The sequence below is a fragment of the Psammomys obesus genome, unplaced genomic scaffold (genome assembly GCF_907164565.1).
Source record: "Psammomys obesus unplaced genomic scaffold, mPsaObe1.curated_primary_1811, whole genome shotgun sequence".
Taxonomy (NCBI): domain Eukaryota; kingdom Metazoa; phylum Chordata; class Mammalia; order Rodentia; family Muridae; genus Psammomys; species Psammomys obesus.
Genome location: NW_026596443.1, coordinates 236403 through 257221, shown reverse-complemented (window position 1 = coordinate 257221; position 20819 = coordinate 236403). Strand labels below are relative to the sequence as shown.

Genomic DNA, 20819 nt, shown 5'->3' with positions numbered 1-20819 from the left:
TTCAAAGCCTAGTGTGTACATCAGAATCACTGGATGGTGGACAAAATATCCAGATGTCCAAGAAGCTTCACAGAGAAAAGACAATGGTCTCTATCTTTACCTCACTCTCTAGCACTAGTTTCCAAGTCTGGCTGAACCAGGGAACCTTTGAAAACATTCCATGCTTTACTGGAAATTTTCATTGAACAGATTTAAGATTGATTCTTTAAAAAGCTTAAGACATGAAACATACACGAATACACACACACACATACTATACACATACACAGGAGAGTATGTGTGCAAACACACACACAGGCACCTACACACAGTTTTGATGGTTCTGATGAGGCAGATATGGGACACTTAAGACCTAGTTAATTATTTCAGCCCTTCCTATAATCTCAAATTTTGAGATTATCCTTAGTTAGTTGTAAATCACCATTCTGGGAAAACAACACATTTCTGCCTAATTTACAGTGCTTAAATTATCTAATGATCTCCAGTGTGTCCTCTTTCCATCCTTAGGCCAAGGCCCATGCACATTTGTTTCCTGTGGATGTTAAGCACCAGCTACTCACCATGTTTATAACCAAATTCTGTTTGGTTAACCTCTCCCTTTCCTTCTCCCACTCAAGTCTATACTGCCATGAAGAACAGATTTATTGCAGAACACTAAGTCAACTGGTTTTATTTATAGCATTATGCACTGAGACATCAACCCAAGCTGGATAGGGCTAGAGTGAGACCCTCTTTTGAAACAAAAGAAAGGACAAAATACATCAGCCCAGGATACCCACTAAAATCCCTGCCTCATGAAACTGGTCAAGAAATTCTAGATAAACCTGAGGGGGGAAAAAGTGTGGTAAGAAATGTTATCATGATGCAGATAGTTGTAAAACTTGTAGGGTTTATTTATTTGTTTATTTATTTATTTTAACTTTTATTCTATGGGTGTCTTTCCTGCATGTCTGTGTACTATATGCAATGCAATGCCTGAGAACACCAGAAGAGGGTATCAGATTTCCTGGAAACTGGAGTCACAGTCCACTGGTCACCACTGTGTGGGTGCTGGGAATTGATCTTTGGTCCTCTGGAAGAGCAGCTACTGCTCTTAATCACTGAGCCATCTCTCCAGCCTCTATTTAATGTTTTGAAATATAGTATAATTATGTAGCTCATATTGGTTTCAAATTCTCTTGCCTTAGCCTTCCAAGTGTCAGGATTACAGGGGGAGTACTACCACTTCTGGCCAAAAGGTTGGCTCCTTCTTCTTCTTCTTCTTCTTCTTCTTCTTCTTCTTCTTCTTCTTCTTCTTCTTCTTCTTCTTCTTCTTCTTCCTTCTCCTCCTCCTCCTCCTCCTTCTTCTTCTGGCTGAAGATGATCTTGAACTTCTGCTTTGTTGTTTTGCTTTTAGATTGATTTTTATTTATTTATTTTTATGTGCTTGGATGTGTATGTCTGTATACTCATGTCAATACAGGTGCTTTCTGAGGGCAGAGATGATGAATTCCCCTTCAGCAGGGGTTATAGCTGGTTGTCAGCCTCCCATGTGGGTGCTGGGAATCAAATTTGGCTTCTTCTAAAAGCAGCAGTACTCTTTACTCTCCAGCCTAAAGCTTGGCTACTCTTGAAACCAAGATAAGGTAAAGTTAATTATAACTAAAAATTTCAAAAACACAATGATTTTGTTTTTAACCAGTAGCCCAAAACTAGTAGATGTCCAATGACTTCCCTCTGAACCCCAGAATCTCATGTTAAAATGTTAAATCTGATACAGGACGAATCTGAAAGAAAATGGGATTTGGTTAAAAGGACATTTGATCTTATTTCCCTCAATCTGAATTCATGGTGTTTTTTTCTACATTAAATAGAAAAAAAATCTCAAAAATTGGTGAGAATTATTATTATTATGTTTAAAGATGGGCTTTTACACTATGTAGCCCAAGCTGTCTTGTCCTCATAGCTTTATTCTCCTGCCTCAGAACCCCAAGTGCTGGGATTGTAGGCATATGTGCTACAAGTGTCTTTGTGTCACTTATTTACTTGTCAAATATTTTATTTGTACTTTTTACATTATTTACTTTGTATGTGTGAGAGCAAGAGTGTGCCATTGTGTGTGTGTGTGTGTGTGTCTAAGTCAGAGGACAAACTTGTGTCAGTTTTACTAACATGTGAGACCCAGGGACTGAACTCAGGTTTTCTTATTTGGTTGCAAGTGACTTTACTCACTGAGATAACTTGCTGGCCTTGAGGATTATTTTACAACCAAAGGCTAGAGCTAGGATGTATATCAGTAACAAGATGCTTGCCCAGCATGTGCAAGGCCTGGCATTACAAAACACAAACACACACAGGTGCTACTTTTTAATCCTTCCTGTAAACACATCCCACAGTTGAGGACTGAGATGCTCACTGTCACATAGGAAACACTAAATCACAGACAACATCCAGGAACAACAGAAATGCACATGGATCCCAGGTAACCATTCCCAAGTCACAGTTGGTCTTCTTTCTAGGCAGTTGGTAACAGATGGTTCAAATATACTTAACAGAATTTTTATGCTGGCTGGACAACCAACAGGAAGTGATGGAATGACTCAGAGACCTGGATACAAAAAGAGGCTAACAGAACTAACTAGCAGCATGTCCAGCCAGAGGATGGCTTGGTTTGGAGATTGATGTAGTTCCCTTGGGTGGACAAAGACATTGCATCTTCTCTGGAATTGTTCATCATCTTTTCAATGAGGACTCTTAAAAAAAACAAGAAAACAAAACAAACAAGTAAACAAACAAACAAAAAACCAAACAGAAAACAAGAATAATCTCAAAAGGGTAGATGGAGAAAAAGATGTAGCAGGTATTGTCTTATCAACAGAGAGAACTCCATAAAGACACAAGGTTTAAGCACTCCTTTGTCCTCAATTATCTTAGGAAAGCTGGCATTCCAGTGGCTTAACCTGTACTCCTTTGCTCAGAAAACAGAAAAGAGTGTCTATGGGGTCACAGTGGACAATAGTGTGTGTGCCTGTCCCCAGAGCCCTAAGAGCTACTCACCTCATGGCCTCATTAATATTTTTGTTCTCCTTGACTGATGTTTCTGTCCAACCTGTGAAACCATTCTCTTTACTGAACCGGTCAATCTGGTCCCGGCTTACTGCCCAAGGGGACAGATCACTCTGACAAAGAAAATACATAAGTGGCAACACCATAATCTTCATAGAAGCCGTGCATTTAGAGAAATTTTCAACCAGTGCCTGAGATCACCAACATCTAAAATCTGCAGTCAACATTCTTCCTTAAACAAACAAATAAACAAACAAACAAACAAACAAACAAGAGTCACTTTCAGCCAGGCATGGTGTCTCAAGCCTTTAATCCCATGACTAGGGAGGCAGCAGTAGGACGGTCTCTGTGAGTTTGAGGCCAGCTTGGTCTACAAAGCAAGCCCAGGCCAGCAAGGGCTGTTACAGAGAAACTCTGTCTCGAAAAACACAAAACAAAACAAAACAAAACAAAACAAAACAAAACAAAATAAAAATGTCACTCTCAGGGATGTAGAATTGACTCAGCAGTTAAGAGCACTGGCTGCTCTTCCAGAGGACCCAGGTTCCACTCCCAGCACCTATATGTCAGTTCATAACATTCTGTAACTCCAAACCTATGACTCTGACACCCTCTCTGGCCTCCTTGGGCACCACACATACACATGGTATACATACAGGCAAAACACTCTCCTACAAAATAAAATAAGAAGAAAAGAAAAAAGAAAAGAAAAGAAAAATCACTTTCTCAGTATCTCATTAAAAGAAAGTGGAGGGTGACTCTGTCAACTTGAAAGGGGCAAACAGGCATGCTGCTGTTCTGGTGGCCAGGAATGGTGGCACTAATTATAGTACTCGGGCAACACAAGCAGGATTTTCAGTTCTAGGCCAGCCTTGGCTATATGGACTCTGTCTTAAAAAACTAAAATAAAACAGTGTGCATGCTCAGAAACACAGGGCCTTTTAGATACCTTTACTCTGGCCACTGATAGATGCCATGGACCATTTACTTAAAACTGGCCACACACCTTGTTGGCCAAGAGCAGGCAGGGCACTGGTTCCCCACTGGGCAGTGTGAGCTTGCTGTCCAGATCCTGTTTCCATCTTTGGCTGTTGCTGAAAGTGGTGGCATTGGTGACATCAAACATAACAACACAGGCAGAAGCATCTCGATAGTATAGTCGTGTCATAGAGGTAAAACGCTCCTGCCCTGGAGAGAAGAGAGAGCCCTTAAGAAGGTGATTCTGAAGGTGAGTACCCTCTCTGATACCCTGACAACTCTTTCTTCACAGGAAGACAGCATTTGCATATATGGAAGACAGGGCCTCTTCCTTTCCCCTTTGACTCTGTTTATCCCGTTAAGGAATCATTAAACTCAATCAGTTCCACTGCAGATTCTGAATCCAAATTGCAATGTCCAAATCCCTATCTGCCACTTACTATCTGTGTGACTTTAAGAAAACCAGGCTGAGCACCTCATATTTATGCATGTGCAGAGTAAGACAAAAGCTTTCACAACAGGGTTAGTGAACTGGTAAATTTGAAATACTTTGAAGAACAACACAAATAAGGATTCATCATTATCATTGTATGTTTTCTGGAGCTCTTGTTTCCCACTAAAATCAGCCAAAGTTCTGGAGCCCACTCTCCTATCTGAGGAGCATCCACCTACGGACAATCCACGACCATAGAAGCTTTTCCACCACCCATCCACAGTGGTGGATTGATGTCTTTGGAGCAATCTCCAAAATCATCTCAAAAGCTCAGAGCAGCTCAAACTTGTAGCTTCAGTGAAAAAAAAAAAAATGTCAGCTTTGCCATCCCATTTCCACTGGACCCCTACCCCATCCCAGACAGCTTTCTGGTTAAATAATCTCCACTTTTGTTCCTGTCTCCTTTTCCCATTTTACCTGCAATATCCCACAGTTGAAGCCGCACTATCTCTGAGTCTGACCACTGGAGAACCTTCAGAGCAAAATCCACTGAAAAAAAAAGTTAAACCTTAGTAAAAACCATGTATGTCATGGCACACAAGAATACACACACATACACACAAAATTAAAAACAAATTAAACCCAGGGATAAGCTCAGATCAAACATACAATGATAACTTCAAGATCATGAAACTCCAATTAGGTTTGAGCCTTCAATAGATGGAGATGACCCATATGGTGTATAAGTGTGGGACACAACTCATACTCTCAAAGGGTCTTCAGTGTTTTCTCCTCTGTCAGATCAAATTATTTCAAACAAATTATCTTATGGCTAGGAAAAGGAAAGTGGGAATGATTATGGGAGTCATCCCTATTCTCAGGTTAAATGGCTTCTGGGAATTTTTAGGGGGTTTTCTCAAGGAAAGGATGATAGGGGAGAAGGAAAAAATGAAGTTGAGTGCCATCACTTTTGTACCTTCCACATTCAACTTCACTGTTAGCATCTAGTCAAACAGTATTATGAGAAGCACAACAAAAACCTCTATCTCATTCATAAGGCCATGGTAATTATGTCAGGCAGGAATGGATGACGCTTAAGAGCTATGCTGGAATCCACCATTAGGTCTGCAGATGCTGAAACCCTGTGAAATTGGGCTGAACAACTATTCCAGTGGAACCTCTCAAAGCTGTGCAGTGCAGGGAAAGCTCTGTGTTAAGGAGAAAAACAGAACGATTTTAACTTGGAAACGTATACTTCTACATCTGTGGCAAAAGCCACAGGGAGAATTTATAAGAAACACTGGGAAAAAAAACAAATCATTTACATTCATGCTGTAGGAGAACTAAGCTGCTAGTAAAAATTAATTCACAGGAAACTTTTAACCCAAATCCATGAAATAAAGGCACATATTTAACACCGGTGGGCAAAGCAGTCAGGAAACAGTCTTTGAAATGTTAAGCCTTTAATTTTGCCAGATACTTCTGAAAAATTAGTTAAAATGTTTTATATAGTGTATGCCAGTGCCACCGTGCTCCCACGATGGCCAAAGAACAACTTTTGGGAGTTTCTTTTCTCTTTTCATCTTGTGAGGTTGGGGAAGCCAGCTCAGGAGGTCAGCATCGCTACCCACTGAGCCGTCTCCTGTCATTTGCCAAATATTCTTTAGAGTTTTATTTCAAGGTAGATAGCTACTTTAAAAAATTTTCATATGGCTGGGGTGCAGTGGCAAACGTCTATAATCCCAGCACTTGGGGGAGGCAGAAGCAGGCGATCTCTGTGAGTCTGAGGCCAGCTTGGTCTACAGAGCGAGTCAGGACAGCCAGGACTGTTACACAGTGAAACCCTGTCTGGAAATCCCCCCACCAAAAAAACAAAAAGTAAAACAACAACAACAAAAAACCACAACAACAAAACCCTCCAAAACTTTCAAAAGAACACCGGCACACACTTTCAAACTGTGTGTTGGTGCAAGTGTGATTTTAGGTTATTCTTTCACATCGCCTTGTTAACTAACTTCTACTTGTGGTGGTGGTGGTGTGTGTGAGGGACAGTTCAGTGTGGGTTCCCAGTTCACACTGGGAAAGAATGAATTAACTTTCAGTGTTTCTCCTTCCCTTCCTCCCTTCCCTGGTGTGTGAGAAGATAGGCCACTTGGGTTGTATGTCACATTTTTTTCGTGAATTCCTCACATTTCCCAGGAAGTCCACAAATCGCCTTTATTGAAGCACCCCACGGGGCTCATTGAGTCCTGACCAAAATCTGTCCCCTAATCTTCCCCACGTTTGGTCCTCCTGACTGCTTAGCTCCTGGGCTCTCTTCCTGAGGTCAAGTCCGTTCTTTCTTCAACACCCATCCCGTGCTAATGGGAGGCAGGGCAACTGCCCCAGTCCGCCCTTGAACCGGGGGCTGATTGGAGAAGTTGCTCTGTGAAGCGCATGGCTGCCGGAGGGCCCTGCTCTCTGCTGTGAACTACTCTGGCTGAGACCCCTCCACCTTGTCCATCTCTCACAGGTATACTTCGGTCCTATCTTGGCAGTCAGTCAGCACAGGCTGAGAACCCCAAGAGGCAGACCCCTAGTACCTAGCGGCTACCGGCTGCAAGCCGGGACGTCTGCTCCCAGCCGCCCCCAGCCGCTCACCTCCCACGGTGGACTTGTAGTGCTTGCTGAAGCTGTCCTGGGAGTAGCGCTGGACCAGCGACGTCTTGCCCACGGCGGCGTCCCCCACCACCAGCACTTTGAACAGGTGATCTCTGCTGCCCATGGCTAGAGGTGGGTAGAGGTTTTTGTTTGTTTGTTTTAATTTTTTTTTTTTTTTCGGGAAGTCGCTTATTTTAATCCTTTTGGCTCCCAGGCTCTCTTCCAACTAAAGTCAGGCATCCCCACCCTCGGCTAGTTGTAGCTGCTCTGACGGAAAAGCAGAAAAGGAAACTTTTGCACTCGGCCTAAGCGCGCTTCCTCCCCGCTCTGCTGCAGCCTGGGTGGGGCGGGTACGAGCTCGACCATCCGCGGTTGGCACCTTCCCTTTGAAACCATCGATCAGCTACCCAGCGCTGAATCCCGGCCGGCACCTTGCGGGGTCAGGTACATATGACCTGGGCCCTTCTCCAACCGCACACACTAAATTGGGGTTGTGCAGAGTCCTTGTCCAGCCCCTGTCCTGCCACTGGAGGCGCACTTCCCGTCTTTCTCCACCAGCGTTGTGTGCCCGGTTGCTCGGGGCACTACATTTCCCATTATGCCTTTTGGTAAAGTGATCAGGCCCGTGTGGCAACTTGCCGCGTGAACTCTTGGGAAATGTAGTTTCCTAACTATCTTGAGCAACCCTACGAGGTTTTCAAACTTTAAAGCATTCAGAAATCTATTTTAAAACAATTCTAAAATTAGGCGTGGTGACGCAAGATTGTAATCCAAGCCTTAGGAAGATGGAAACAGAAGGAGCAGAAAACCCAATGTCATAATCTTCTGCAACATACTGAGTTCAAGGACCTCCACCTTCACCCTTACCCCTCCCCAAGACAAGAGGTTTGAAGTGACTTCGGGCCAGCCTAAACTACATAGGCCATGATCTCTTCTGTGTAGATCTGTCCTCCAGACGTTTTCTTAAAAATCACATTTTAAATATTTCCAGATGGTTTTTATCATATTCTAAAGGTTTTATGACATTAAGGTAAGTTTTACTACCCCGTTTATAAAAGCCCAAGAATCACCCCTCATATTCCAGGTGAAATCCATTTCCTGTTGTCTCAACCACACAGTCAAATCTCAAACCTTGTAAATGTGATCTCATGTTTTCCATATGACTAATAGAAGGCAAGTTCAGGGACATTTGACCCAAGAGATCAAACCTTAAAAAAAAATTCATGTCGAAGGTCACAAAACTTAATAATTAGCGATAACAATACAGAATAAGAGACAGTTCCTTATTCACACTTCCACATTTTTTTATACCAGCCATGCACATCATTTGAGCACCAAGATATTTCCTTTTGTTGCTGCTATTGTTTCTGAATAATCATAAAATGATTGGCAAATGTTTTTAATTTTCCTACCTGTAATTTTTCTGCCTAGCCAGTCCTTTAGAGAGAAACTGTGGCTAGTAGCATAAGCTTCACTTTTTGTTTGTTTGTTTGTTTTGTTTGAGAGCGGGTTTTCTGTAGCTTATTTTGGCTTCAACTACCTACATACTACCTTGAACTTGTACTGTAACACCCAGTTTTGTGGTTTTCAGGATTAAATCCAGGCACTCTACCACTTGAGCTACATCCCCCAACCCTCTTCTTTTTTTCTTTTGACAAAATCTCTGTAGCTAAGGCTGGCTTTGAGCCCATAATTCATTTGTGTCTGTCTCTGCTTCTATCCACTCCACAGGAGTGCACGCTCACCATGCCCAACCAGTGGTGTGTGTGTGTGTGTGTGTGTGTGTGTGTGTGTGTGTGTGTGTGTGTGTCAGGTTTCTTGGACCATTCTCTCCCTTCCCCTCTCTCTTTTTTTAAATTTTTTTTAATTTTATTTTTCTTATTAGTTACATTTTGTTAATTCTGTATCCCAGCTGTATCCCTCATTCCCTCCCCAATCCCACCCTCCCTTCCTCATCTCCTCCCTGCCCCTTTCCAAGTCCACTGATAGGGGAGGACCTCCTCCCCTTTCATATGACTCCGTCTTGTCAGGTATTTTCAGGACTGGCTGCAAAGTCCTCCTCTGCGGCCTAACAGTACTGCTCCTCCCTTGGGAGGTGGGGAGGTGAAAGAGCCAGTCATTGAGTTCCTATTAGAAATAGTCCTTGTTCCCCTTGTTATGGGAAACCAATTGATTACTGAGCTATCACGGGTCACTTCCGAGCAGAGGTTCTAGGTTTTATCCTCTCATGGTGTTTGGTTGAGTGTCCATCTCAGAAAAGACCCTGTGCCCAGATATGTTTGGTCCTTGTGGAGCTCCTATCCTTTCCACATCAAACTCCCCTTCTTTCATATGATTCCCTGCACTCTGCCGAGGGTTTGGTTATGAGTCTTAGTATCTACTTTGGAACACTGCTAGGTAGAGTCTTTCAGATGCTTTCTGCGGTAGACTCCTGTCATATGTTCAATGCATATCCCATTTGTCTTTCTAAATGAGGATTGATCATCATACCCCTTGTCTGCTTTCTTGATTATCTTCTTTAGGTGTATAGATTTCATTATGTTTATCATATCTTTTAGGTCTATATAAGCGAGTATATTCCATGTTTGTCTTTCTCCTTCTGGGATACTTCACTCAGAATGATCTTTTCTAGATCCCACCATTTGCCTGCAAATTTCATGATTTCCTCTTTTTTGATTGCTGAGTAGTATTCCATTGTGTAAAAATACCACAATTTCTGTACCCATTCCTCCATTGATGGACATCTGGGTTGTTTCCAGGTTCTGGCTATTACAAATAAAGCTGCTATAAACATGGTTGAGCAAATGTCCTTATTGTGTACTTGAGCAAATTTTGGGTATATGCCTAGCAGTGGTATAGCTGGGTCTTGAGGAAGCACTATTCCTAGTTGTCTGAGAAAGCGTCAGATTGACTTCCAAAGTGGTTGTACCAGTTTACATTCCCACTAGCAATGGAGGAGGGTTCCCCTTTCTCCACAACCTCTCCAGCATGTGTTGTCACTTGAGTTTTTCATCTTGGCCATTCTGATGGGTGTAAGGTGAAATCTCAGGGTCGTTTTGATTTGCATTTCCCTGATGGCTAATGACGTTGAGCATTTCTTTAAGTGTTTCTCTGCCATTCGATATTCCTCTACTGAGAATTCTCTGTTTAGCTCTGTTCCCCATTTTTTAATTGGATTACCTGGTTTGTTGCTTTTCAGCTTCTTTAGTTCTTTATATATACTGGATATTAGCCCTCTGTCAGATAAAGGGTTGGTGAAGATTCTTTCCCAATCTGTAGGCAGTCGTTTTGTTTTGATGACGGTGTCCTTTGCTTTACAGAGCTTTTCAGTTTCATAAGGTCCCATTTATTGATTGTTGCTCTTAAAGCCTGTGCTGTTGGAGTTCTGTTCAGGAAGTTGTCCCCTGTGCCAATGAGTTCTAGGGTATTCCCCACTTTTTTTTCTAGCTGATTTAATGTGTCTGGTTTTATGTTGAGGTCTTTGATCCACTTAGACTTTAGTTTTGTGCAACCCCCTCTCTTTTTTAAACTAAAAATTTACGTTGCAGGATATTTGATCACACTGTGAACCCTGAGATTGTGTTCTTATTGGGAAAACCTGTTTCCAGTTGTGCTGTGGTTCAGCCCTAGCACACACCTTTAATCCAAGAGCTATCAGAAAACAAGATTAAATAAAGTCAACCATAGGTTAAGAGGCAGAGCAAGCAACCAGTTGAGAGGGAGTGAACATGGAAAAAAATCATAGAGTAAGAGGAAGTCAGGAGGACAGATAGGGAGACACACAGGAAGTAGAATGGAGGAACATTGAGTTTGAGAGTGTTGGGAAGGAAAGCTTCCTTTCCTTTTTGGGACATCAAAGGAAGGAAGGTCAGCTGGGTGCTTTCTCTGCCTTTCTAAACTAGCAGGCTTTCACCCCTACATCTGGCTCCTGAGTCTTCATTGGTAAAATGGAAAGACTGAGATTATGTTAACAACAGCAAATTTATGGTTAGTATACAAAATGATACCTTCCATTGTAACATTTTCATACATATATATTGACATTTATATCACCTTTAAGGATAGTTTTTTCTTAGTTCCTATTTCTTTGACATATTTCAACACTCATTGGCATTTATTGACTTGTGGATTCTGTGATGCTGTTTCCTCTTTTTTTGCCCCCACTTCTCACTGGTGGTCACTTTTTAAAATTTCTTCTCAGGGATTTCTCCATCCTATCCTCTTAAGTATTTCCTAAGGATTGATTAACTGTTGGTTTCTGGGTTGGTTATCCTATAGTCTTTAGAATATTTTTCTTGGCTTCAAATATATGTGTCTTCACTTTATATTTATTTATTTATTTGCACAGTATCCTGTTTGCATGCCAGAAGGGGGGCACCAGATCACATTATAGATGGTTGTGAGCCATCATGTGGTTGCTGGGAATTGAACTTAGGACCTTTTGAACAATACCCAGTGCTCTTAACCTCTGAGCCATCTCCCCAGTCCCACTTTATTTGCTCTTTATCGCCAAATGATTATGTTCAGTATTGAGAAAAGTTCCTTGACTTGGGCAAATCCACCACAGCCTTCCTTTTACATATTACTGCAAAAATAACTCCTTTCTCAGTTTGCCATTGTCATTTAGCCTCATCACTTCTGCCTTCCATATAGATATCACATTTTAAGCAATATTAATTCTTTATAATTAATTATTAATTATACATGTTCATTTACCTCAGTCCCTCCTTTTAAAAAAGTCAATTACTACATCCTTTTTTTAAATTACTATTATTTTCCTTTATTTACATTGGTGTTCTGCCTCCATGTATGTTTGTGTGAAAAAGTGAACATGGATCCTTTGAAAGAGCAGCTAGTGCTCTTAACTGCTGAGCCATCTCTCCAGCAATTTGTTGTTTGTTTGAGACTGATTTTCTCTATGTAGTCCTGGATGTCCTGGCCTCAAACTCACAGAGATCTGCCTGCCTCTGCCTCCTGAACGCTGAGATTAAAAACCACCATGCCCAGCTAAGAGGCAATTTTTTTTTCACCTGTGCTCCTGTAAGCAATCCTGATTCAACTCACTGGTGTCCCACAAAAAATGAAAAAATAAAAGCAGGGACTAGTGTGAAAGAGGAACTGGATCAGTAGGAGTGGAAGGAGAACAAGAGACAGTAATTGGGGGTCATTATGATCAAAACAATTATATATACACATATAATATATACTTTAATAGATAAAATAATAATATAATAGGTAAATAATATAATATACATCTATATAAGAAAATGTTATAAGGGCTAGGGATGCAGTGCTTGCCTAGCATTCATTAGGCCATGGGTTTAATGCCCAGCCACCTTAAGCCAGCTGTGGTGGTACATGCCTTTAATACCAGCATTTAGGAGGTAGAGGCAGAGGATTAAAAGTTTAAGGTCATCTTCAGGGAGTTTGAAGCCATCCAAAAAAGAAAATGTCAAGTAAAGGAGACTTAAAATGTGCCATCATCCTAGATAGCTCTGTCAACTTGGCACAGCCTAGAGTTGTCTGAGAGGAAAGCAGTGAGGATTTGTCTAGATCAGGTTGGTCTATGGCCTTGTCTGTACAGGATTATCTTGCTGATTGGTATAGGGCCCAGAATAGAACCATGTGGCTCTTGGGCAGAAGGTTCTGGATGTGAGGCTAGCTAAGCATCAGCTTGGGTGAGTCATAAAGCTGTGTTACTCCATAGCTTCTACTGTATTTCCTTCACTGGTAATAGTGAGTGGAATAGTACGCTCTTCTGCACTCAGGTTCCTGCCTTGAGTGTAAAATAAACCCTACCTTTCCCTAAGTTGCTTTTGGTCAGAATGTTTTATTACAGCAACAGATAAAATGCTAACAATCATCTCAAAATACAATAAAATTGATAAAGTGATCCTTTTAAGCTGAAATCACTTGAGGAACCTGTGACTGCAGAAAGGGCCATTTGGTCCAGCCTTTTATATATGCATGTAAGTCAAAATAGTTTCTCCGGAGGACTGTCCTTCACAAGCCAAGGCTGGAAGTTAGCCTTGATCACTGGAGACTGGTCATAGGGTTATATGATCCTCAATAAACATAATTTGAAATAACTTCCTTTCTCCTAGCTTCTATAAAACACCTTCATAAAAATACCTTCTCCTTCTTCATAAAACACCTCTACAATATAACATCTTTGCTTAGATTTTCACTCATTCTATTGCCTTTTTCCAAATGTATATTTTCCTTTGTCTAAAATAAACACAACATCATACTTTTATCATTTTTTTTAGGGGGGAGACTTTACTCTCCTGCCTACATAAATTTTTAAAAAATTCTATGCTTTAATTTTTATTAATCAGCCTTTATAGAAACTGGGCTCCCAGATAGGGCCAGAGCTATTGTTGGAAACTCCAGTGACATGACTGGCTAGCAGAATTTACACAGAGCTAAGGCTGGGAGAGTGGATGTGTCTCTTCCACACTGGAGGACTCCAGTGACGTGTTCACTGGTCTCCCTGATCTGAGGAATTGTTGTGAAGTAGTTTGTTTATTTTCTCTTTAACTCATCCCATGAAACTTCTCTAAAATATCATTGTTTCTTCATTGTCAACTGACTGTCTTTCTCAAACAGACCAACCATTCCTTAAGTGTCAGACTCCCTACAAGTTTGATCCAGCACCAAATAGTCAGGCTGAACTGAGTTTTTCTTCTTGCTTTTCAAAATTTCTTTCCCTGCCTGCCATGACAACCCACCCCCCAAAGGCAGGGACAGACTTCCAGGGAGTTTCCAGATTAGATTAAATTATGTAGGAAGACCCACATTATGTGTAGGCTGGGGTCCCAGACTAAACAAAAAGGCCTGAGCAAGCTGACCACCAGCCTTCATTGCTCTCTGCTTCTTGACTGTCGACACAATGTTACTAATTTCTGCTACTATAACTTCTCTTCTGGGATAGATTGTACTCTGGAACTTCCTACAGAATCAAGCAAATCACACTAATTTGATAGTGTCATCTAATAACATGGATTTCTCCTTCTTTATAGGTCTCCAAATACTTTTTCTTATTCTCCCCACCTCTAATCCAGAATTCAGTGCAGGCTTATGCATGGCATTTGGTTATTATCAATCTTTGTTCCCCCCGTTGTCTCTGCCTCTGTTTCTTCTTTTTGCCGTGCTGAAATTAAACCCAGAACCTCGTGCACTTTAGGCAATTATTCTGTGAACTGCATCTTAACCCTTTTAAGTTTCTTTAATATAAGATTATGCTGCTGAGCTCAATATAGGGCTCGGTAGCCATGTGTTACTATTTACACTTAAATTAACTGAAATAAAAATAAAATAAACAGTTCATCAATTACCTAGCCACATTTCTTTTAAAGTTTATTTTTATTTTATTTGTTTAAGTGTTTCCCTGAATGTCTGTGGGCTAATGCATGCAGTGCCTACAGAGACTAGAAGAGGGATGGTTTTCCTGGGGCTGGGGTCACAGCTGAGTCTGAGCTGCCATGTGGGTACAGGGAATTGAACTTGGATTCACTGAAAAAACAACCAGTGCTCTTAACTTCTGAGCTGTCTCTCCAGCCCTGACCTAACTTTTAAATAAATTTGGGTAGTAGCTACTTCATGGGACAGTACAGGTATTTTGATGATTAATAAACAAATTGTTTTGGTTATATATACATGCATATATTTGCAGTTGAGTGTGTGTCATGATGTATGGCAGTCAGAGGTCAACCCTGGGGAGTCAGTTGTCTCCTCCTACCATGTGAGTGCAGGAATCAAATTCAGGTCATTAGGCTTGAGTTGAGAGCAGCTTTACTCACTGAGCCATCTCACTGGGTCAGTTAATTTCCACCTCTGCTCTTGCCATTCTATTTGACTTTTGGTCACTTAATTATATGGCAATTTATAATAATTTGATGGTACATTTAATTAGAGTGTTGTGTTTGTTTTTTGAGATAAAAACCACATGGTTAAAGTGTAATTAAAAAATAATAAAAAAACACATGGCAAACTAGGCTGTCCTAAACTGTTTATATACAATTATGCATATATAATTATATATATAAATTGTATAACATATAAGGTGACCCAACAATTAGCTCAGCAACCTAGAGGAAAAAGACACCCAGAAAAGGGAGAGGCTGTGGGTTTTGGCATATCGTTCTCTTGATCATGGTTTTGTTGTTGTTGTTTTGTTTTGTTTATTTGCAGTCCTAGGGAGGACTAACGGGAGACAGCCATGTTGTCTGTGAGGGGAACTGTCCCACAGGTGGAGGCTAGGGTGGAATACAGAGGGAAGAATGGGGAAGCCTGCTTATGCATTCTCACTCTGCTCCCTGGCTTCCATGTCAGATGCTCTGCGCCTCTATGTCCCTGCCTACACCACACACGGAACCTGTAAGCCAAACTAAGTCTCTCCTCTTTTCAGCTGTTACAAATTGTATCACAGCACAGGAACCTAATAGAGACATAAACTGTTTCTGTCACTACAGAAACTGTAACCCCCTCCCCCACCTTTTTTTAGACAAGGTCTCACCATGTAGCTTTGGCTGGCCTGGAGATCACTAGGTAGGCTGGCCTCAAACTTAGAGATTCGCCTGCCTCTGCCTTCTGCTGGATTTAAAGGCATGTGCCACCATGCTCAGCTTCCTTGATTTTTAAAATAGCATTGCCCTTCTTTCCAAAGAGTAAGCCAGCAGCCTAGGCTACAAATCCAAATTCTGTCTCCAGAATTTGTCTAAGTCCAGTTGTCTTAATAGAAAGTCTTACACTCTAGATTGTCTGAATGTTTTCTCAAGATTAATAAAACTGGAAAAACGTTTTTGGCAAATGCCTTCCTCAGAGGATGTGGAAAACATTTTGGTATGTTGCTACTGCCAGGCAACTATTGGCGATGCCTATAGTATACACTCAACCAACATTTGCCAAAGAAATGACCTTGTGCCGGGCAACTGCCTAAGAGTGTAAGAGTTTGACTTCAAATATCCTGTCCTCGGAGATCCACCACTGTCCTGGAAACAGTGGAAAAATGCTGTGGAACTTATAAGGTGATTCAACAAATGGCCTAGCAGACCCCAAGTAAACTGTGGGTCTTCTGCAGGGCTAGGCTCTCCTGATCATGCTTTTATTGTTAATTTTGTAGTACCAAAGATGAAACCCAGGTTGCTCTACCCACTGAACTACATTCCCAGTCCCAATTATGGTGTTTCAGCAACTGTTTTTGGAGAGAAGGCAGCTTGGTGAAATGCCTATGGCCCAGCCAAGCCGTTACCCCTGAGAGAGAGGCTGGGGAGTTAACTGCTAACCACTTACCATGCCTCTGCCAGTTTGTGCCCAAATCTAGAGCAAGGTTTGAGCCTGGGTGTAGCTGAGGGAATCATTGAAAATGTTTTTACCACACTTGTTGCCAGATTGCCTCATTCATTAAATATCCTCCCTCTTATTCCAAATAAGGACTAAAGGGGGAAAAAAAAGAGGAAGGGAGCAGAAACTGCAGAGAAATTGAGACTTAAAAACTGAGTGTGTTGGTCACAGCTGCCAGCATGGCTTTGGGAAGGTAGCATCTGCTGAAGGGAGGAGCTGGGAGGATACTGTTCCAGTATCAGGGGTCCTTTTCTTGAACTCATTTGCTCAGAAGTGAGGAAGCAGAGATCATCATTCCTGTGGGCCATCCACACAGTCTTCCACTGAGATCACCCTTCTTAGGAGGTTAGCAATACCAAGGGCTGTATGGTTTATAAACATATCTAATGGAGTGTTGATCCAAAGGGAAGTTGTTCCACCCGGGTGCCAAGAGAGGCGCCTCTGCAAGAATGCTGGCCACACAACTTAGGGCTCCATCTGGCAGAGGGACCTGTCTTCAGGAATATCTGGCCTTCTCTTAGGTGTCTCTGTTGCAGACTTGTGCAACTAACCAACATGGACTGCCAGCCTTGAACTCTGAAGTACTAAAACCCACCTCTGTTAGGTTTTCCAGGTACCTCCTGATCAGCTGCTTGCCCACGAAGCTTGTTTCTAGGGAATGATTGTGCCTATTAGGCTAACATATCTATCCTGTTCACTGACCACTGGCATTTAGTTTCTATACAGTAGAGGCACACACACTTCTATGTCTTTGTGGGACAGAGTCAAATTCCCTGTATGAAATGATTTCTGTGTGGGGCTGGGTTCCTGAGTTCTGGAAGATGAGGCTGAGCTCAAGGCCATGATGCATTAAACCAGTGAAAGTGTCTGTGTGGCTGGCTGGGCCCTCCTTACTGTGGCACACTGGGCTCCACTTCTCCTGTCTAGTTCTTCATATTACCCCAACTCTCTATTCTGGTTATTCTTTCTTTTCACTTTGCTTGTAAAATTTCAATCAATTGAACACATGTTGTAGCATCATAATAGTGACAGCTTCTGAAGGCCCCATGAAGAGGCAGTGCTATCCAGTTTGGGGGCTTATAAACTAATTATGATCAAAAACTGGAATCCAAGCCTTTGTCTGTCTACCTTTAATTATTTGTATTTTAAAATATTAAGTTGTGACCTGGAATGGTGGCATAGAGCACTTGGGAGACAGAAGCAGGTGGACCTCTGTGAGTTCGAGGCCAGCCTGGTATATAAAGTGAGTTCCAGAAAAGTCAGAGCTATTACAAAGATAAACTCTGCCTTGAAAAAAAGAAAAACAAACAAAAACAAAAACTCATTAAGTTCTGTATGTGGGTTAGGGAGATTTCCCAGGGAAAAGTATCTTCCATGCGTTCTCTCTGAGTTTCCTTATTCTGAAAATGGGCAAGAAGGCTCTTACTTACTGAAGTTAAAAGAATAATATGGTCTGACTGGAGAAGGCAGCCTATAGTTATGTCTAGTTTGGAGTAGAGCTTTGGGTAAGCCTGATTCATCCAGAGAATTCTTGTTGCCATCTTTCACCTTGAGAGAGAAAGAGAGAGAGAGAGAAAAAAAAAAGATAACCTAGATGCTAAGCCAATGAGAAATAGAGGCCATAGAGGAATGAATGGCCACACTATAGGCTCTGTGCATGCTACATAAGCACTTTACTGACTGAGCACTATCTAGCCTCTCACTTTTAACTTTTTAAGAATGACACCAATGGCTAGACTGTATGAGTCATACACATGTAACTATGTGTGAATATAATCATGAAGTCTTTCAAATTATGTTAAAGGTTATTTTCTTATTGGTCAAACTATCACCATTCTTCTACAATTTCAGCTACTTTTAGTCATTTATTTTAATCTTCTAAGTCAGACATTTCCTGAAGAGTGAAATTAAAACATTTTATGCTTAGATGATATAAAATGCAGGAGAGTGCACCAAAGACACTGAGTTTTAGCTGAAGGAGACGGCCAATTTCAGGACTAACTATAGAAGACCAGCCATCACTGACTGCTCCCAGGACTGGAAGTTCTGCCTGTAATTATGTTACAAAAATATCATCAGAGATAGGCTGTGCCCAGCAGGTGTGTTTTTTAAGTATCCATTGGGAAATACTATCTATTTCAAGAATCTGCTGGGAACAGTCATACCAGGCCTGACCCCACAGAACATATTATGTGCTAAGAATTGCTGCTGAGCACTTCCCAGTCTCAGAAATTAGCCTCTAACAGCCCTACACAGGACTAACTATTCAAAGTAGCCATGTTTTGTACTTTCTCTCTTTCTCTCCCTCCCTACCCACCATGTATTTTGGTTGGTTGATGTTTCACTATGTGGCCATGGCTAGTCTGGAACTCACTATGTAGCCCAGGCTGGCTTTGAATTTGGTCTGATCCTCTAGCCTCTGCTTCGTGAGGGTTGGAATTATAGGTTTGTGGCATCACTCCTAGCCTAAAAGAAGCTGTGTTAAAAAGGCTACTTGAGGTTAGTAAATTATTAGTTAAATAATATCTTGCAGTAAATTTGTTGTGAGCAAAACTGAGCTAGCTGGTAATACACACACACACACACACACACACACACACACTTTAATAATTTCAGCAATGTTTTATATTCATTATAAAGGGTGCCTTGGCCAGCCTCTTCTATCTCCAGGCATAGTAGGAAGCACCGGACTGAGAGAGACTTGGCTTGAAAAAAAATGTAGTTGGGCCAGATATTTAACCTCTCTGATTGTTTCTCTCTTATAAAATAGTGCTATATTCTACTCATAGCTACTAGAGATACTAACGTTGAAAATACCATTACTAACTTAACAGTAAGTACATCGTATGGTACAACCCACTGTATGCTAATACACTACGCAAATCATTGACAACAATTCTCTTCTCATTAACTCTTACCAGCCTTTCTAACGTGGGTACTTTGAAGAGTTAGTCTCTAAGCCCAGGGCAGTTAGAGGCTGATTCCTGAGATCAGCACAATATGTGTCTCACAGGTTGTGAGGTCAGTTTTTAGGCTTTTTGGTACTGTTTCTGGTTCCCCAAAATATCAGACTGACTTTTTAGCTCCTTATCTCTCTGTACAGTGGCTTTCCCTTCCCTCTCCTCCCTGCTAGACTATGACCTCATTATTCCCTAGAAAGGCTGGCTTCCCTGAACCCCATGACTTGATGAGGTCTTTCTCATCTAACCCTGTGGATCTGGACACAGCTCATCTTCAGACTGCACTGCTCTCACTGCTAGAGTTTAGATAGGGAATGTTTCTTAAATGCCTGTATATCAAACTTGGTCCTCAGCTGGGCACTATTGGAAAGTACTGGAAACTTAACAGGTGGGGCCTAAGGGGCTGGTTTAGATCATTGAAGGTATGCCTTAGAGTGGGCTGTGGAACACTGATTCCCCCCTTGTCTGTTTACTGGCTGCCATGAGGCGCATTCTGCGCTACCACAAGTCCCTTGTCACCATCTTCTACATCACAGGCCGCTATTAACCAGGTACTGAAATCTTCCCTTAAAAACAAAACAAGGCAAAACTAGTTTTTATGTGTGTATGCCTACATGTTTGAATGCATGTGTACTTGCCCTGTGTGGGCAGGTGGCCATGGAGACTTGAAGAGGGCATCGGGTTGTGAGTTGCCTCATGTGGGTGCTGGGAACCAAACTGCATTTTTCCATAAGAGCAGCAAAGCAGTCTTAACTTGAGCCATGTCTCTAGCACACTTCCCTTCTTATAAGTTGATTATCTCAGGTGTTCTGTTACAGCAAAATGGACAGTTGATTAACATATCCACTTTTGATATTTCATCGTACTTTGGGGCTTAGTATACCAGGAACAGAACTTAGTACTTTATGTATATTATTAATCACCAAAGTCTCGTCTCACCCCGTCCTATAAATGAGGTATAATTCAGGTTAGCAAATGGAAGCTGAGAGAGGGTCAATGATTTGTGGAAGGTCACAGAAATTCAAGTATGAGCACAATTCCTTTGCAGCCAGTTTTGTAAATTTCTATGGGTTTCCAGGGTTGAGCACAGTGAAGGCATGCAGTGCATGCTCAACATAAAAGCACTTCTACTTTGATTCAACTCAATCATAAACCTCTGTAAGGAAGGAATTCTAATTCATAAAGGCTGGTATCATTGGCAAAAAAAAAAAAAAAAAAAAAAAAGAATGAGCTAATGTGTTGGGGGAGAGCAGTCTAATGCCCTTGAACATAAAGGGGCTTTATTCAGCCTCCAAAATGTGTCCCATAGCACCACTTCTTATTTCTCAATAGCTGTGTTTTTTCTATCACATCTTTGCTCTAAGGTGGTTCCTTGTCACATGCTGGCCCCTTCCCACTTCTAAGGTAGGAGTCCAGAA

At 41.6% G+C, this 20819-nt stretch overlaps 1 protein-coding gene across 1 annotated transcript; it reads right to left on the bottom strand.

The window, feature by feature from the left end:
- Nucleotides 1–2333: 2333 nt before the first annotated feature.
- On the bottom strand, nt 2334–7601 carry Rab29 (RAB29, member RAS oncogene family). The gene is made up of 5 exons (XM_055598136.1): nt 7097–7601; nt 4934–5005; nt 4052–4233; nt 3037–3158; nt 2334–2732 (listed from the first exon to the last, which is right to left on the bottom strand). Exons 1-5 carry the CDS (start codon nt 7218–7220, stop codon nt 2618–2620), a joined length of 615 nt encoding a protein of 204 aa, XP_055454111.1. The 5' UTR covers nt 7221–7601; the 3' UTR covers nt 2334–2617.
- Between the last annotated feature and the right edge of the window lie 13218 nt (nt 7602–20819).